This window comes from Trichechus manatus, unplaced genomic scaffold (genome assembly GCF_000243295.1).
Source record: "Trichechus manatus latirostris isolate Lorelei unplaced genomic scaffold, TriManLat1.0 scaffold00172, whole genome shotgun sequence".
Lineage (NCBI taxonomy): Eukaryota > Metazoa > Chordata > Mammalia > Sirenia > Trichechidae > Trichechus > Trichechus manatus.
The window spans coordinates 5,206,332-5,223,401 of NW_004444108.1; the positions used below are offsets into that span (position 1 = coordinate 5,206,332).

Sequence of the window (17,070 nt, forward strand, 5' to 3'; positions counted from 1 at the left end):
TTCTTTTGGTTTTGCATAGTCCTTGAGGGTTCCTTTCCTAGACTGGTATCTGGCTGGTAGGATCCTGCATCCTAGATTCAGCCTGTGGTCTAATGTTGTTTGTTCTCAGATCGAAGGACTTCTTTTTAAAATTCTTGTAAGTTTGGTTTGGTTTTTACATAGTCCCTTAGTTTCTGTATATATGGAAATGACCTAATTTCACCATCATATTTGAACAAGAGTTTTTATTTTTGGCTGGCAATTTTTTTTCTTTCAAGGTTTTATATATGTCATCCCATTGCCTTCTTGCCTGCATGGTTTCTGCCAAATAATCCAACCTTAATCTTGTTGTTTCTCCTCTGTATGTGACTTTTTGTTTTTCTCAAGCTGTTCGCAGGATTCTTTGTTTGTCTTTGGTTTTAGAGAGTGTGATTATGATATACCTTGGTGATTTTCTTTTCCGGTCTCTCCTATATGGGGTTTGTTGAGCTTCTTGGATGGTCAGCTTTCATCTTTCATGATATTGGGGAAGTTTTCTCTCAGCAATTATTCAATGATCCTCTCTGTGTTTTCTCCCCCTGTTCTGGAACTCTGATCCCTCGAAAATTTCTACTTTTGATTTTATCCCACGTAATTCTCAGGGTTTCTTTGTTTTTCTTTGTTCTTTCTTCTGATTTTTCTCAAATAGAGTTGTATCCAAATGTTTGTCTTGAATTTCACCAATCCTGTCTTCCATCATTTCAAACCTGCTCCTCAGCCCTTCTATGACACTGTCTATTTCTGAAATCTTGTTGTTTATCTTTTGGATTTCTAATTGTCGTTTTTGTATGATTTCTAGTTGGGAATATATTTTAGCATTTTGTTCCTGTATCATTTTCTTGAATTCTTCCATTTGTTTTGTCTGTATTTTCCATGATTTTGTCTGCTTTTTCCATGAATTTGTCTATTTTTTCCTCATTTTTGTAAGGTTTTTGCTTCAACTCTTGAATAGTTCTGAGTATTAGAAATTTGAATTCCCTACGAGGTAGTTCTAGTGCCTGTTCTTCTACTGGAAAGTCATCTTGTGTTTTATTTTGGATGCCTACTGGAACCATCCTGTCTTGTTTTTGTATACGTTTTGATATTGTCTGCTGTCTTTGGGCATTCAGTAGTTATTTTCCTTTTTTTATATTGACTGTAGGTTTTTTTGTTTCATCCTGCATTTTTGTTTTATTTGTTTTTGTCTGAGCAGGTGGGCTGTGTGTTCTTTGCTGTTTGCTTGTCTGTGGGCATGATACTTTTCACCTCCTTCTGCAATGGGCAGGGTCAGTCACTCAGGTATGGTATAGCAGGGCAGGTCCAGCTGAAGGAGAGTTGCTGGGATGGGTTGTTTGTGACACGTACTAGGGCCTACAGGGTGGGCCAGGAATCAGTACAGGGCAGGTTCCGGTAGGCCGTGCCTGTGCTGCTTGGGGTTGTGATGTTCAGTGCACAGTGCAGGTAGGCAGGAAGGAGTGGGGAGGTTGTGATGTGTGCAGCTATGATCGGTATGGGAAAGAGGAGAGAGGAACAAGAACCAAAAACACACACACACACAAACAAAAAAGAGTGAGGAGATGAGAGACTGAGAAAAGGAGAAAAACAGAAAGAAAAAAATGAATAAATAAAAATTACGGGAAAAAAAAAAAGCCCTCAGGGATCCCACCAGTGCAGCTGGTAGGACTGGGGAAATTGCTCCCAGGCCGTGAAGTATAGCCTGGCAAGAAGGAGTAGAGGTGTCACACATCGTCAGGTATTTAGGAGACAGAAAGAGAAGGTAAGTATAGAGAGATGAGAAAGTGGAAATGAAGAAAGATAAAAAGGGAAAAAGAGAAGAAAAACAAAAAACAAAGAAACAAAAAAAAAACCCCCCCAAAAAAATCCAAGAAAAAAATGTCCCCAGGAATGTCACTGTGTGTCTGCGCAGAGTAAGGGAGTAGCTCCCAAGCCACACAGTACTGCCCAGCTAGAAGGGGCTCCCAAGCTGAGAAAAGAAAAAGAAAACAAACAAACAAACAAATCAAAACAGAACAGATCAATAACAAACAAACCAAAAAAGCCCCGGGGGTCCCACCAGCATGGTGGCACGGGCTGGGTAGCAGTTTCACAGTCGAACCATGTTTTGCAGCCTTTCACAAAGAAGCAAAGATGGCACATGGAGCCAGGTATTTGAGAGAAGGGGGTGGGGGGTGGTGAGAGTTAATGAAGAAATCTAAAGAAGTGGAAAAAAGCAACACCAGCAGCCAACAAATGGCACTCAGGGAGCCGGCCAGTGCGGGTGGGTGGAATCCAAGTGACACTGGGGTGATGCCAATTCTTCCCAGCCAAAAGAGTGTGGCCACAGGAAGCAGAGGAGACCAAATGGGCGTGAAGAGGTGTGGGATGTGGGAAAGCATGTATCGCTGGTTACTGGTTGTTCTGTCTCCTGCTGGAAACTCCATGAAGCTACTTTCTCGTACTCCCTGTTCGATGATCTCTGATAGCAGTCCAAGATGGTGGATCTGTGCTGCAGTATCTGATAGGGGATCTCTGCACGTATCTCTCCTCACTCTCTTTTCTTGGTCAGTTTCTTATTCCATTCGGTGCTTGGCTGAGTTCTTTATCTCTTCATTTGATACAGAGGGTTTCAGGATTGATGTGTGTCTCTGTTTGACTTAGTTTTTCAGATCTTTGCTGTGGAGGGATGCTGTAGTGCTTCTGTCTATAGGGCCAAGTTGCCTGGAAGTCTTGATGGGGAACTTTTTAATGAGGAGATCAAGCTGTTACCATTGATCAGTTTTAGTGTTAATGCAAGTGAGGCACTTGACATCATATGCCTCCTTATATGTTGCAATATGAAGGATACAACACCACCTGCGGAAGGTTCTTATCACGTACATACACAGGAGGCTGGGTGGCCCAAGGGGTTTTCCATTGGCTTCTAACAGTAAGATTGGCAGTTCAAACCTACACAGTGGATCAGTGGAAGAAAGGCCTGGTGATATGCTTCCATAAAGATTACGGCCAAGAAAACCCTATGGAACAATTCTACTCTATAACATATGAGGTCAACATGAGTCTGGGCTGATTTAATGGCAGCTCAGCTAACAACAACATACACACACAAGCACACATACACACTTACACTCACACACAGAAAGTGAATTTAATCAAGCTTCTAGATCTAACCGCAGTGTGTTGGTAATATAGAGATAGAGGAATAAGTTAAATGACATCAACTGGAAGCAATCAGTCAAATCCAGGATAGATAGATAGATATACAGACAGACAGACAGATAGATAGATGATATATAGATAGATGATAGATAGATAGCTGCCATTGAGTTGACCCTGATTCATGGTGACCTTACAACGAAAGGAAACATTGCCCACTCCTCCGATATCCTCATAAACCCAATGTTGTCAAGTTGATTCCCTTTTATAGTGACCCTATAGGACAGAGTAGAACTGCCTCATAGGGTTTCCAAGACTGTAATCTTTACGGAAGCAGACTGTCACACCTTTCTCCAGCAGAGCAGCTGGTGGGTTTGAACTGACAACATTTCAGTTAGCAGACCAGTGCTTAACCACTGCGCCGCCAGGGCTCCCATCATCCTCATGCTCACTGGCATATTAGAGTTCATTTTTTGCAGCTATTGTGTCAATCCATCTCACCAAGGGTTTCCCTTGCTGTTGCTGGCCCCCTACTTCACCAAATATGATGTCTTTCTCCAGTGATTTATCCCCCCTGATGACCTGTCATCAGGATTGATCCCTCCTGATGAATCAAAGAACATTATCCAAGCGAGCTGGGTAATAGTCTGTTTTGATCCATAAGGTTTTCATTGATTAATTTTCAAAAGTAGACTGCCAGGTCTTTTTTCCTAGTCTGTCTTGGTCTGGAAGTGCCACTGAAACCTGTCTTCCATGGGTGACCTTGCTGATACTTGAAATACTAGTGGCATAGCTCTAGCATTACAGCAAAATGCAAGTCACTACAGTACAACAAACTGAGAAACAGGTGGATTTTTGTCTGGGGGGATTAGTCTTTTTCATTACTTTTTTTTGGGGAGTTGTTGTTTTTGTTTTATTTATTTCAATTTGAGAGGAGGGCTGAAATCTAAGAATACTTTACCTTATCCCGTTATCTATAGTGGCCAAAATTCAAGTTTAGATTCCCATAAATAATATTTAATGTATTTTACAGAGGAGAGGTATAGTGAAAACAATAATTTATTTGCTGTCGGGATGTGTGTACGTGTGTGTGTGTGTGTGTGTGTGTGAGACAGAGAGAGAATCACTGCACAGCCATTTACTAACTCTTGGGGCTCAAAGCAATCATGGAACTCACTCACAGAGTTAAGATTGAGGTTAACCAAGGTAATAAATGTGAAATTGACAGCACACATTTAAAGGTGTTATATAATTTTTAATATATCATAAATAAGAAAAAACATTTAGTAATAAGCAGTTTTGACACTATTGATACTTGTTTTAGAGTGTATTTGAATTATTTATAAGCAGGTTATGCTTTATTAAATTAGCCATAAAATCAGGCTAAGCTGCCATTAGTTAATGTTTATTGGTAAATGTGATCTACTAAAAGGAATGCAGGGCACAAAACAATAGTATAAGACAGAAACCAAAACCAAACCCCTTGCTGATGAATCAATTCCAACTCATAGCAACTCTATAGCACAGAGCAGAATTGCCCTGTAGGGCTTCGAATGAGAGGCTGGTGGGTTAGAACCGCCGACCTTTTAGTTAGTAGCAAAGCTCTTAACCACAGTACCACCAGGGCTCCAATATAAGACAGAGACATGTAAAACAAAACAATAATGTAAAGTAAGACAGAAATATGTAAGAGAGATCAAAATATGATTTAGAGAAAGATACACAATTTGAGGAATATCAATTTTAAAAACTTATATGTCAACGGAAATAATAACTTAGACAATGGGCTTACCTGGTTTAAAAAAAAATCGGAATGGTAGTATACAGCCCACATGATATTGACAGAATTTTTGCGTTCAGAATAAGAAGATAACAGTGTTTCCTATGCCTGCCTGGTCAGACAACCCTTAGTAAATGGTACTCTTTTGACTATCTTAGTAGTAGCCAGCAGCAAGGGAATTTGCAGAATATCAAGCAAGTAAACTAGAAACAAGAAAGTTGGCCTCCAGTAGAAACGAAGAACAAAAAACAATTCAATTTATAAAGCTTGGCCAAATTGAAATGGTTCTAGACAAGAATCTGTAGGGTATAAACGAGGAAGAAAAATTGTTTAGAATGTAGTAATGGGATGCAATTAAGGAAAAGAAAATGTAGGCTGAATATCAGAAACATTTTCCTAACAGTCTATTAGACTGTACATTAGTTTCCCAGGGGAAGAAATGGAAGAAGCCTCATTGCCTGAGTCATTTAGAGCTAGACTGATTCCCAGAGGGTGTGGCAACCCAGAGGAGATGAAAAATGTAGAGTCATGAAAACCAGTCTGAGTTAATTTTGTAGCACAGTGAAAGGCCGCCCTAGTGTTGAAAGAGGTCTAAAACAACCACAAAAGGCATGTTCTACTACTTTAAAAAGGACAGTTTACCCACCCATGTGCCACCTCCAGATAGGATGAAGTAAGCTGTAGCAGGAATCCAGTACTATCCCTGGGCTGCGTGCTGGGACAGAACAGCAACAAGTGCCATTACAATGTGAAAAGCATCACAATATGACTGCAACTTCTAACACTGCAAGAAGCAACAGGGCTAATTTAGATAATCCAGCTGCCTCTGTATGTATAGTCAATTGTCATTATTTGTGGTAGTTATGATCTATAAAGTCCCCTGGAACACTGAATTAACAAAGAGCAAATCTGCTTTGTTTGACCTCAGCTTAGAATTTCTTGGCCCCTCTGCACGTACCCATGTCTACAGATGACCAAGAAAGCCCCTCGAGTGTGTTAGCAAATATGAAATCAACAAGCAATGAAGATGAGCTGTATTCATTTCTCCCCTCTTTGCTTCGTGTGTTTTCTCCAAAGCTCCGCTGAAGAGGGTCTGTTGTTGTGTGCCATCGACTCAGTTCTGACTCATAGTTGACCCTATAGAACAGAGTAGGACTGCCCCATAGGGTTTTCTAGGCTGCACTCTTTACAGGAACAGATCACCAGGTCTTTCCTCCTGAGGAGCCGCTAGTCAGTTCCAACCTCAGATCTTTCTGTAGGCAGCTGAGCGCTTAACCATTGTGCCACCAGATGACTTCTTTAAAACAGGCCATTTTTCAGTAAGGGTAAACACCCCGAAGACTGAACTCTAAACCTGGAAGAGCTTTTGGGACCAGCTCAAGCTGTTTATTTAACTGTATTAGCGACAGCGGTCTTGTTATATTTAAGTCGCTTGGAAATTTGCTTTTCAATCTGTTTGAGTCTTTTTCTAGCTCATCCATCTTTCTTCCTTTCACCACCAATGTTGGATATTGTATTTCTGATAAATGATTCTCTCTCCCGCTCCACCCCTAGGATTTTTCCATGTACTTCAGGACCCAGCCAGTATTAATATAAATAGGATCTAAGGGCTATTGATGTAAGGGTCACTGTAAGTTGGAATCGACTCGATGGCAGTGGGTTTGGTTTGGGTTTATTGATGTAAGATGCCATCTAACTCACAAAGAAAAAAACCATGCTACCCATTAAACTATGACACAATATTTTATCTCTTAGAATTTTTATTTTATACTTATTGCAATGGGTTTTTTAATACCTTTTTATCTTAGATGTATTGCTATACATCATATCTGTGTATATTTTAAAGGAAAACATTGGTGAAATAAGTTGCTTAATATTGTTAAAACAATTTCACGTTTAGAGTCCAACTTTTCTGTATCCCTTTTAAACATCAAGTTGTTGCTATCTGTCTGTGTTTTGTCACAAAATAACAGTTTTCTGTGTCATTAGGAGCATTAGTAAAGTGACATTTCTTTTAAAAGTGCTCCACTATAGTTTCTGGAATTGTCTCCCAAGCTTCTGGCACCTGTTCTGCAAAATCTGATGCTGGCACTTTCTTGCTTGGCATGTTAGGATAGATAGATAGGCAGACAGGCAGACAGATAGATAAACCAAACCAAATCTGTTGCCATCGAGTTGATCCCAACTCATAGCAACCCTACAGGACAGAATAGAACTGCCCCAAAGGGTTTCCAAGGGGTGGCTGGTGGATTTGAACACCAATCTTTTGGTTAGCAGCCCAGCTCTTAAAAGGGCTCCAGACAGATAGATAGATATACATACATACACATATATGTATATACATATATGGAGAGAGTGACAGCGAGAGCAAGAACAAGAGTGAGAGCAATAGAAAGAGAGAGAGAGAGAGATTGTGGAGGCCATGAGGCTAAAATCCATAGGTCAGGCAACCCAACAGGCTGGAAACTCTAGCAGCAGTCTTGTGTCCAAAATTGATAGGCCAAGTGATGGACTAGAAACTTCCACATGTTATAAGCAGAATTTTTGAGACAGAATTATTCTCCCTTGGAAAACCTCAGTTTTTGCTCTTAAGACTTTCAACTAGTTGGATGAGGCCCAACCACACTGTGGAAGGTAATCTGCTTTACTTAAGGTCAACTTATTTAAACATTAATCACATGTAAATACCTTCATAACAACATCTAGACATGTGTTTGACCAAACAACTGGACACCATAGCTGACACATAAGTTAACCATCACAGCATCAATAGACGCAAAAGGTAACATATCTATATATCGTTGCATGAGCTTTCTTCCTTAACTCCAATAAATCACATTTTACTTCACAAGAAAACAAATGATTGTATTCATTCTTTTTAGGATGGATATTTGCTTCTGGACTATTAAATATATGTCTTGCTTGCGTGGTTTCTGGGCCTTTTTGAACACACAATAACTTTTCATTCCAACACAGAATAATAATATAATTCTTAAAGATATTTTAAATGGCAACTAAATGCAACACCTGTGCTACAGACATAACTCAAATGAAATGACAATATGAACAGCTCTGACCAAATTCACTTATATGCGGGCATTGGCATCTGTGTCATAGCTGAGACCTGGTTAGGAATGACTATAAGATGTGAAAGACTGCATTTTCCTGAGATATCTTGAATATTCTTGTTCTTGTAATGTTTTCCTGGGCATTTTTCACCCCTGCTGGAAAATTCCACCTGTCGCTAAGTTAGAGCTAAGTTAGTAAGAAATGACCACTGGCATTTTTCTCAAGAAAAATTGCTGGGCTTCTTTTTTTCTTGCTCATGGCAAATGATATTCTCTTTGATGAGAACTTACATGTTAGAATGATTGAAACTTTACTTGCCATTCTCGGAATTTTTGCTATTTGCCTTCAGAAGTATTCTGTCCCCCAAAAACTCACACAAAATCACTTCCCTACTTAACGGCTTTGAAGCCATTTCTTCAGATGATGTCTTCCTTATTGTATTCTAATAAAGAACAACCTCCTTAAGATCTCCTTGCTGATTTCAATAAATATCATTAGTTTTGAAATGAATTCTTATTTTGCAAATGTTAAAATGTGAAAGCATATGTATCTTAGAATTGGTCTAATAAAGTATCTGTTATTATATGGCCTTTCTTCACTATTATATTTTTAGTCCCTCTAAGGTCAAATGCCATCTATGTTTGTTGTTGTTGTTGCTAGTTGCTGTTGAGTTGGCTCTGACTCATGGTGACCCCATGTGTAACAGAACAAAACATTGCTTGGTTCTGCGCCATCTTCATGATCATTGGTATGCTAGAGTTCATTGTTGCAGATCCTGTGTATTTTGAGTGCCTTCCAGCCCAGGGGGCTCATCTTCCAGCACTATATCGGACAATACCCTGTTGTGATCTGTAAAGTTTTCTTTGACTAATTTTAGGAAGTAGTTCACCAGGCCTTTCTTCCTAGTCTGTCTTAGTCTGGAAGCTCTGCTGAAACCTGTCCAGTATGGGTGGCTCTGCTTGTATTTGAAATACCAGTGGCATAGCTTTTAGCATCGTAGTAACACATAAGCTACCACAATATAACAAACTGACAGATAGGTGGTAAACTATTTATGTATTGACATTGCATCTTGTTATATTGAATGCCTCTTGGATAACATTTCCTTCCCTAACTACCACTGGATTAGTGCAAATACAGTTCGTTTTTTTGTTTTTTGTTTTTCAGTGACTAAGGACAACAGAAGTGGAAAGGCTAGCATTTGGAGTGGTGAATCCAAAACTCTGATTTTAAGCAACCTCTCCTACAATGCAACAGAAGAAATTCTTCAGGAAGTGTTTGAGAAAGCAACAGCTATCAAGGTGCCCCTGAACCAAAACAGCAAATCTAAAGGGTATGCATTTATAGAATTTGCTTCATTTGAAGATGCTAAAGAAGTGTTAAATTCTTGTAATAAGAGAGAAATTGAGGGCAGAGCAATCAGGTTGGAGTTGCAAGGATACAGGGCATCACCTAACACAAGAAGCCAGCCATCCAAAACTCTCTTTGTCAAAGGCCTGTCTGAGGACACCACCGAGAAGACATTGAAGGAGTCATTTTATGGCTCTGTTTGCGCCAGGATAGTCACTGACCAGGAAACTGGCTCCTCCAAAGGGTTTGGTTTCGTAGACTTCAACAGCGAGGAAGATTGCTAAAGCTGTCAAGGAAGCTATGGAAGATAGTGAAATTGATGGAAACAAAGTTACCTTGGACTGAGCCAACCCTAAGGACGAAGGTGGCTTCAAGGGTTGATGTGGAGGCAGTGGAGGATTTGGAGGCTGAGGCAGCCACAGCAGAGAAGGCCGAGGTGGATTCAGGGGCAGAGACCAGGGATGCTTTGGAGGGTGAGGAGGCTTTTGATGAGGCAGAGGAGGAGGAGACCATAAACCACAAGGAAAGAAGACAAAGTTTGAATAGTTCTTCTGTCCCTCTGTTTTTCCCTCTTCCACTTGAAAAAAAGGACCCTAGGGTTCTTGCTCTGTTACCTGATCATGACAGAGCCTTCTGAGGACATTCTGAGACAGCTGACAGACCTGTGGTCTACTTGGAAATCCATACAGATAACATTTCAAGGGAGATGCCCTGTTGATTTTGACTGGATATTCATGTAAAATTTTAAAGAGATGACTGATAGAGCTAACCCTCATCTGTGAGTTTTGAATTTATATTAAGTTTCATCCCATGTACAAGACCGTTTTTCTCCTACAAACAGTTTTTTGCGTTGGAGGGTATAAAGGAAAGCAGAATGTTTTATCATGATTTTTGCTTCAGCGACTTTGGGACAAATTAAAAAGTCCTACACTCTGGGGGAAAAAAAATCTCACATATTTTGAACATGTTATCAGGAGAGATCAGTCCCTGGGGAAGGACAACATGCTTGGTAGAGGGTCAGTGAAAAAGAGGAAGACCATCAACAAGATGGATTGACACAGTGGCCGCAACAATGGGCTCAAGCATAACAACGATTGTGAGGATGGTGCAGGACCGGGCAGTGTTCCGTTCTGTTGTACGTAGGGTCACTATGAGTCAGAACCAACTCGACGGCACCTAACAACAACAACAACAAGCACCATAGTCTTTACTTTTTCCTCAAAATATCTCTGAAAGCCACCACAATTACTAGGAAGCATGCATATCCTCATTCCTATAAAGCTGTGTTCCCTTCTCTCAATGAATGAATATTTATTGAGTAGCTACTATGTCCTGTATTTAGTACCAGGCAATACAAAGAACAATGATCAAGATAGATGTGATTTCTGACCTGCGGCACTTACAGACTTGTTTTACACAGAGTCTCTATGAAATTATGAGGGTGGTCAAGATAGCTCTAGTATCCCAAGACATGTTCCTAGAATTACTAAGAAAGTGTCTAGATTCCACACTATCCCAGAACAGATCCATAGGAATAAGTGTGATCTGCATCTCAGCACCTGTGTGTGTGTGTGCGAGTGTGTGTGTGTGTGTTTAAAATCCTTTTTAGAGAATCTAGAATACACCTAGAATTCTGGCAGAGGAGAAGAGGGCCCAAAGCCTTCTTAAAGAAAGCATGACAGATTGTATGTGTTTGCACGTAGGTTCACTAATGCTCTGCAATGCTCCTTCTTGAATGAAAGAGCAAAACTTTGAGGTCAATAAAGTAATTTTGCTGGCCTTGGTACACTTTAGAGAAATTAATGGAGAGAAAAGAATACTTTTTAAAATTTACCAGGAAAGTGCTTTTAAGAGGCCCAAATAATCCCCTTCAAACCATTCTAAGTTTCCAAAGGGGAAGCAAATCGTTAATTGAATGCTTGATTCACATTTATTGCTAGCATATTAGTTTTACATGACTCACATTTACTAATACAGTAATGTTGTGTTCTTGCTATCATATGTGTACTTTATGGCATATTCATTCTCCATAATCGACATATGGTTCGTCTATAGCCATTTTGTAACACTTGAAATATAATATCCCTATTTCAAATGATTATAGGGGTTTATAGATCTATCACTACTTCCACTGAATTCAGCAAGAATTTATTGAGGAAACTAAGTATAGGGTATTTTGCTAAAGGTATTTTGCTAAAGACACTGTGAGGGGCATAAAGATGAAATACATATGGTTATTACACTTAAAGAATTTACCACCTGCTGGGGAGGGGCGGTATCATTCCCACCTCTGCATGCCTTGTGCTGTGCCAGGCACCTGAAATAGAGAGAAGTAAGAGATGCTTTCTGCCCTTAATGTTTCAACTTTAGTGGGCCAGTGGAATGGTCAGAAAGAAATACAAGGATGTGCAAAGGATCCAAGGCAAGAAAGACAAGGCATATTTGCAGAAATGTGGGTTCAATATGTATGAAGAATAGAACGTAAAAAGTGAGGGAGATGGCTAGATATTAAGCTGTTGAGGTAAGCCGAGGTTTGAGAGCTATAGGCTTCACATGACAGGAAGTTTGGAAAAGAAATTGTGTGTAGCCATTGGTGGGTTTTAAAGCCACTGGAGAATGATATAGGGAAGCTTCTGTTTTAGAAGAATTGTTCTGGTAGCAGCAGAAGGGATAAACAGAGATGTGAGGGAGGTCAGGCTACATTCATTGAGCTAATAAATACGAGAGGTGGGGGGGATGAAAAGGTGAGAATTATGACGTCTTCCTACCAGTTCCCCAATCCTGTTCTTTTCTTGTATAAAAAACAAAAACAAAAAAATAAACAGCTGCTATTGAGTCGACTCTGACTCATGGCAACCCTATGTTTGTCAGAGTAGAACTGTGCTCCATAGGGTTTTCAATGCCCACTTTTTTGGAAGTAGATTGCTATGTCTTTATTTGGAGGTACCTCTCTGTTGTTGTTAGGTGCCATTGAGTTTGTTCCAACTCATAGTGACCCTATGTATAATGGAATGAAACACTGCTTGGTCCTGTGCCATCCTTGCAATTGTTATTACGCTTAAACCCATTTTGGCAGCCACTGTGTCAATCCATCACTTTGAGGGTCTTCCCCTCTTTTGCTGACCCTCTGAGTGAACTTAAACCTCCAACCTTTCGGTTAGTCAAATATATTAACAGTTTGCACCACCCAGGGACTCCTTTCTTGAATATTCTACTCTGTTCCAGCTCAGATATAGATACTGTACTTCTGTCTGCTTCTGTATGTAGGTCTGTTCTGTTATCCATTCATTATTCACTCAATATCCTTTCCATATTTCATATCCCATAGTTCAAATCTTGGAGGAAGCTGTTCTAACTGGCTAAATTAGCATCTTGTTACTGAGATCTTGATCCATGTATCCAATTTTTTATTGTTGCCTGGTTATCACAAGGCAACCTAGAATTTAAAATGGCCAAATACTAATTTATATTTTTAGTATAATGTGCTAAGCAACTGATATTCATTGTTTCATTGAAAGACCATGTTGAATCTTAAAGAGAACTAGGAGCAATCGTGCTTCCTCACTGTCTTGGTTCCTGCAACTCTGTAGTCCCAGTTTCAGTGGTAGTGTATTGTTACAAACCATAAACTCCTTTGTCTTAGGTTGGCTCTTAGTTTCTGATCCCAAGGATTCTGTCCCTAAGCTGAGACAGGGAGAGGATAGGAGAGATATTTCATCTATTCCAGGCAAATGAATAGGACTCAAATATTGAAGACATTTGGCATTAATTTATCCTGACAAAGGTTTCTGTTCTTTTCAATTCCTGGATCTTCGCATTACAATCTATTTTGTGGCCTATCTCATATTATCCCATTGGATCTAATGCCCCATGGAAAATACAATCCATTTTCATGTGCAAGCTACACTATATTTTTATGTGCTATTTGTAACAGTTGCCATTAATTAAAGGAATAAAAAGACTTTAGATATGCATAGAGATTAATATACAAAATAAATATATATTTTTAATCTTTTACATTTTAGTTTTTTGTGTCTTTGTGTCTAAGGTGTGTCTCTTGTAGGCAACATACAGACGGATTATATATTTTTAATCTTTTACATACATATCCTGCTAACATTCATGGTGTCTGAAACGACTGATGTTCGGTGTTTCAATTTCCACAGGTTCCATTTTTTTTTTTTAATTTAGTGTTTAAAAGGTTCATAATCATCCCTGAATAAAAACCCTGGAGACATTTTATTTTTTTCCTATGACTTCCATAGTAATGCTACTTTCAGAAGCAGGGAAAACCTTTTACATGCACTGAAACACTGTAGGTAATGATCCTTAAAAATTTCAGCCATTCTCTCTAATTAGTGCCTTCCCAGAGAGGGAGTCGTGACAGTGGGACAAAAATTGACTATATGTACATTCTATTGATTAACCTTGCTGCAATAGGAACAGACAATAGGAAAGTAATTTTTAAATTACCAAATTAGTAAGTGGAAACCAATCAATGACCCATATTCTATTCAAAGGCAATGTAACCATTGATCTTCATAAATGATTCAGAATGTCTTTACTATTATTGGTACAATTGCAGATTTATACAGCCTGTTTCAGTGGTGAGAGACACAAAGAAAAGTCATGAGTTTTGAGTTCTAGTCCTCACTCTTTCATAAACTTCAACCACTGATAACATGTGCATTTCAGAACATTATGACAGTAAATGACACTTTTGAATGTTTTTAAAATGCAATGATAGATACAATATTGAAAGTACCATTGAAGAGTAAAAATTACAAGATTATATGGTGTAAGTTGTAACTCTGAACCCCCCACTCCTACTCACTATTTCTGGAAATAATGACTCTTCCAAAGAATTAAAACTTAAATATAAATCCACATGTATTAGAGCACAGCAAAGTTTTTTAAAGTCACTTATGGGGGAAAGAAAAAGTCTTCAATTAAGAAACCTTGACCGTAAGCCTTGGAAAGGTATCAATATTTCTAAAGAAGAAGTATTATAATCCAAAGAGGTTTAAATTTTTGTCTATTTTGTCTCTTGAACTCAACACTATAAAAAATTCCTTGAACTAAGACATCAGTGAGGCTGGCTTCATGGGTGTGAGACCCGTGCAGTTGCACAGGGTCCCATGCTTAGAAGGACCTTGTGCTTGTTTTGTTGTTCTGCTGTCAGTATCTTGAAATTCTGAAAAATCTTATCTTTTCACTTGTGTTATTTTAAGTGAAGTTCGATGGGACAATGGAGCATGTGTGTGAGAGGAGGAGATACGTACATGAAAAATGTGTGTTCACCTTTCCTTGCTGTCCCATCTACTACAAATAATGTTTGTGGTTCCCTGTGAGCACAGAATTCTTGTGGACTCATGATGAGTGGGAGTTGAGCAAACTCATAGCAAGAAAAGAGAAGCATGTTACATTTATGACTGAGTAAGTGGGGAGCAGTGACAGCTTGAACCAAACTTTGAACCAGAACTTGCTTGGCATGCAGAAAGAATGCAATGGTGTTCTAAATAAACACTAATGACCACAAAACCTACCATATCCTGTCTCATTGATGTGACTTTCCTAGTATTTGCCAACCACTTATGCTAAAGAGGAAACCCTGGTGGTGTAGTGGTTAAGAGCTACAGCTGCTAACCAAAAGCTCGGCTGTTTGAATCCACCAGCTGCTCTTTGGAAACCATATGGGGCAGTTCTACTCTGTCCTATAGGGTCACTGTGAGTCGGGAATAGACTCGATGACAATGGGCTTGGGTTTTTTTGTTTTTTTTATGCTAAAGCTGATGACATAGAAGGAAAGAGAAACGTAGGAAAACATACAATTTCTTTTCTTTTCAGTTCCTCCTTACTCATCAGTAAGCTGGAGAGAGAGAGCGTTGATAGAAAGTGTGCATATCAAGAACTGAAATTTTAAAAGTTGAGTTAGTTTTGTGCAGCATTTCAACTGTGTGGTGAGAACAAAATACGTATGCACGTATGAACTCCAAAATACAAATGGTATATTTTTGATGATTCCACGTACGAGTTAAATGCTCTTATATTTACCTTTAAAATACACATTGCATAATATAAGGATGAATGGTAAAATTCAGGATAATTACTAAATTTTTCTTTACACAGAATGACATTTAAAAAAATTAAAAAGAAAAAGTCATGACAAGTCATGAGAGAGGCCACAGAAGAAAGGAAAGAAAAAAAAACTTTATGTTCTTCACATCTCTTTTTCTGGTACTTTTTTCCCTGTTTTTGGAATAAGGAGTCTCACATTTTCATTTTGTACTGGGCACCACTAATTATGCTGCCAGCCTTGGATGTCATTAGCCTCTTTTTTTTTTTTTTTTTTTTTGCACCTTTTCACTCTTCTAGCTAATTCAGAGCTTATGGTGAAAGTTCTTGAAAGTTCTTCTTAATTTTAATAAGTTGTTTTCCTGTTGGTCTCAACCCAGTTCCCCACTCTGATCCCACATGTTCAAGATTTTGTGGGCTGCTGTGTTTGATTTTTCTTCTTACCTAAGTGATGGATTTTGCATTTAATTATTTAAAATTTAATTTTGTTACATTTTTCACTGGAAAAATTGATTTTCTGTTAATTAACTCTGGTATAGCAATAACTGGAACAATGAAAGCAGAAACTTAACAAAATAAATGGAACCCAGAGCTAGTTCTCCTCATTTTGGCAAGATAATTTTTATCTCAGAAAGACCTTTTACTCCAGCTCAGTATTCTCTGCTGCAGGAGACATTTATTTCTTTCCCTTGCATTTATCTTATTTTTTTCTGAGATTCAGAAGAATTTTCTTTATAACATTTTGCGTTACTTTTTCTTATGACACTCATGGTAGCTATTTATTGGTCTCATATTCAATCACCAGCTAATTATATGCATGAAGTATAATTTACAGCTTTCCAGACTGGCACACCAGTCTATGATGCCAATCCTTAAGGAGAACTAATATAGTTTTTCCTGCTTTAGACTATTTAGTTTAAAAAATTCCAAAAATTTTTTCCAAGTGATATTAATAAAATATGTATGTGCCTTTACTTTGTGACTGGAAATTATCTATTGGCCACTTATATATCTTCTTCAGATCTCTTTTTCCGATGTGTACCTTTATTTTTTTTATGTAAAAGTTCAAAAATGCCCTCACTATATACATGTTGTTTAGTAGTTTATTATCCGTTAAATAGCAAGTGTGAAGTTTATTAGTGATAAAGCTCCAAGCTTCATAAAAGTAACATTTGCTTAACCAACATTCCAAGAATTGCAACCAGATTAGTTGTATGACCCTGGGAAGGTTGCTTAACTTCTAAGGATTCTGCCTTCCTCATTTGTAAAATGGAGGTAATAATAGTACCTAACTTAAATTCTTGTCACACAATAAACACTCAATAAATGCCTTCTAGTACCACAGTACTAGTACCACAGTAGAGCCCTGGGGGAGCCCTGGTGGCACAGTAGTTAAGAGCTACAGCTACTAACCAAAAAGTCAGCAGTTTAAATCTACCAGCTGCTCCTTGGAAATCCTATGGGGCAGTTCTACTCCGTCCTATAGGATCACTATAAGTTGGAACCAACTTGACGGCAATGGTTTTTGTTTGTTTGTTTGTTTGTTTTTAGTATCACAGTTGTTGCTGCTGCTGCTGTAATTGTTATTATTTATAGCAGACTTTGCTAATTGCTAACAATTGCCATTTTCCCTTCTTGGCTAAGAG

General features: G+C 38.7%; 1 protein-coding gene across 1 annotated transcript in view; it reads right to left on the bottom strand.

Annotated features, from left to right (window-relative positions):
• Positions 1-9,266: 9,266 nt before the first annotated feature.
• LOC101355812 (rho GTPase-activating protein gacJ-like) overlaps positions 9,267-17,070 on the bottom strand; it is a 115,212-nt gene continuing 107,408 nt past the window's right edge. The window contains 2 exon segments of the mRNA XM_012558533.1: positions 9,267-9,626; positions 9,628-9,926. Coding sequence (XP_012413987.1) covers positions 9,267-9,626; positions 9,628-9,926 — 659 coding nt within the window.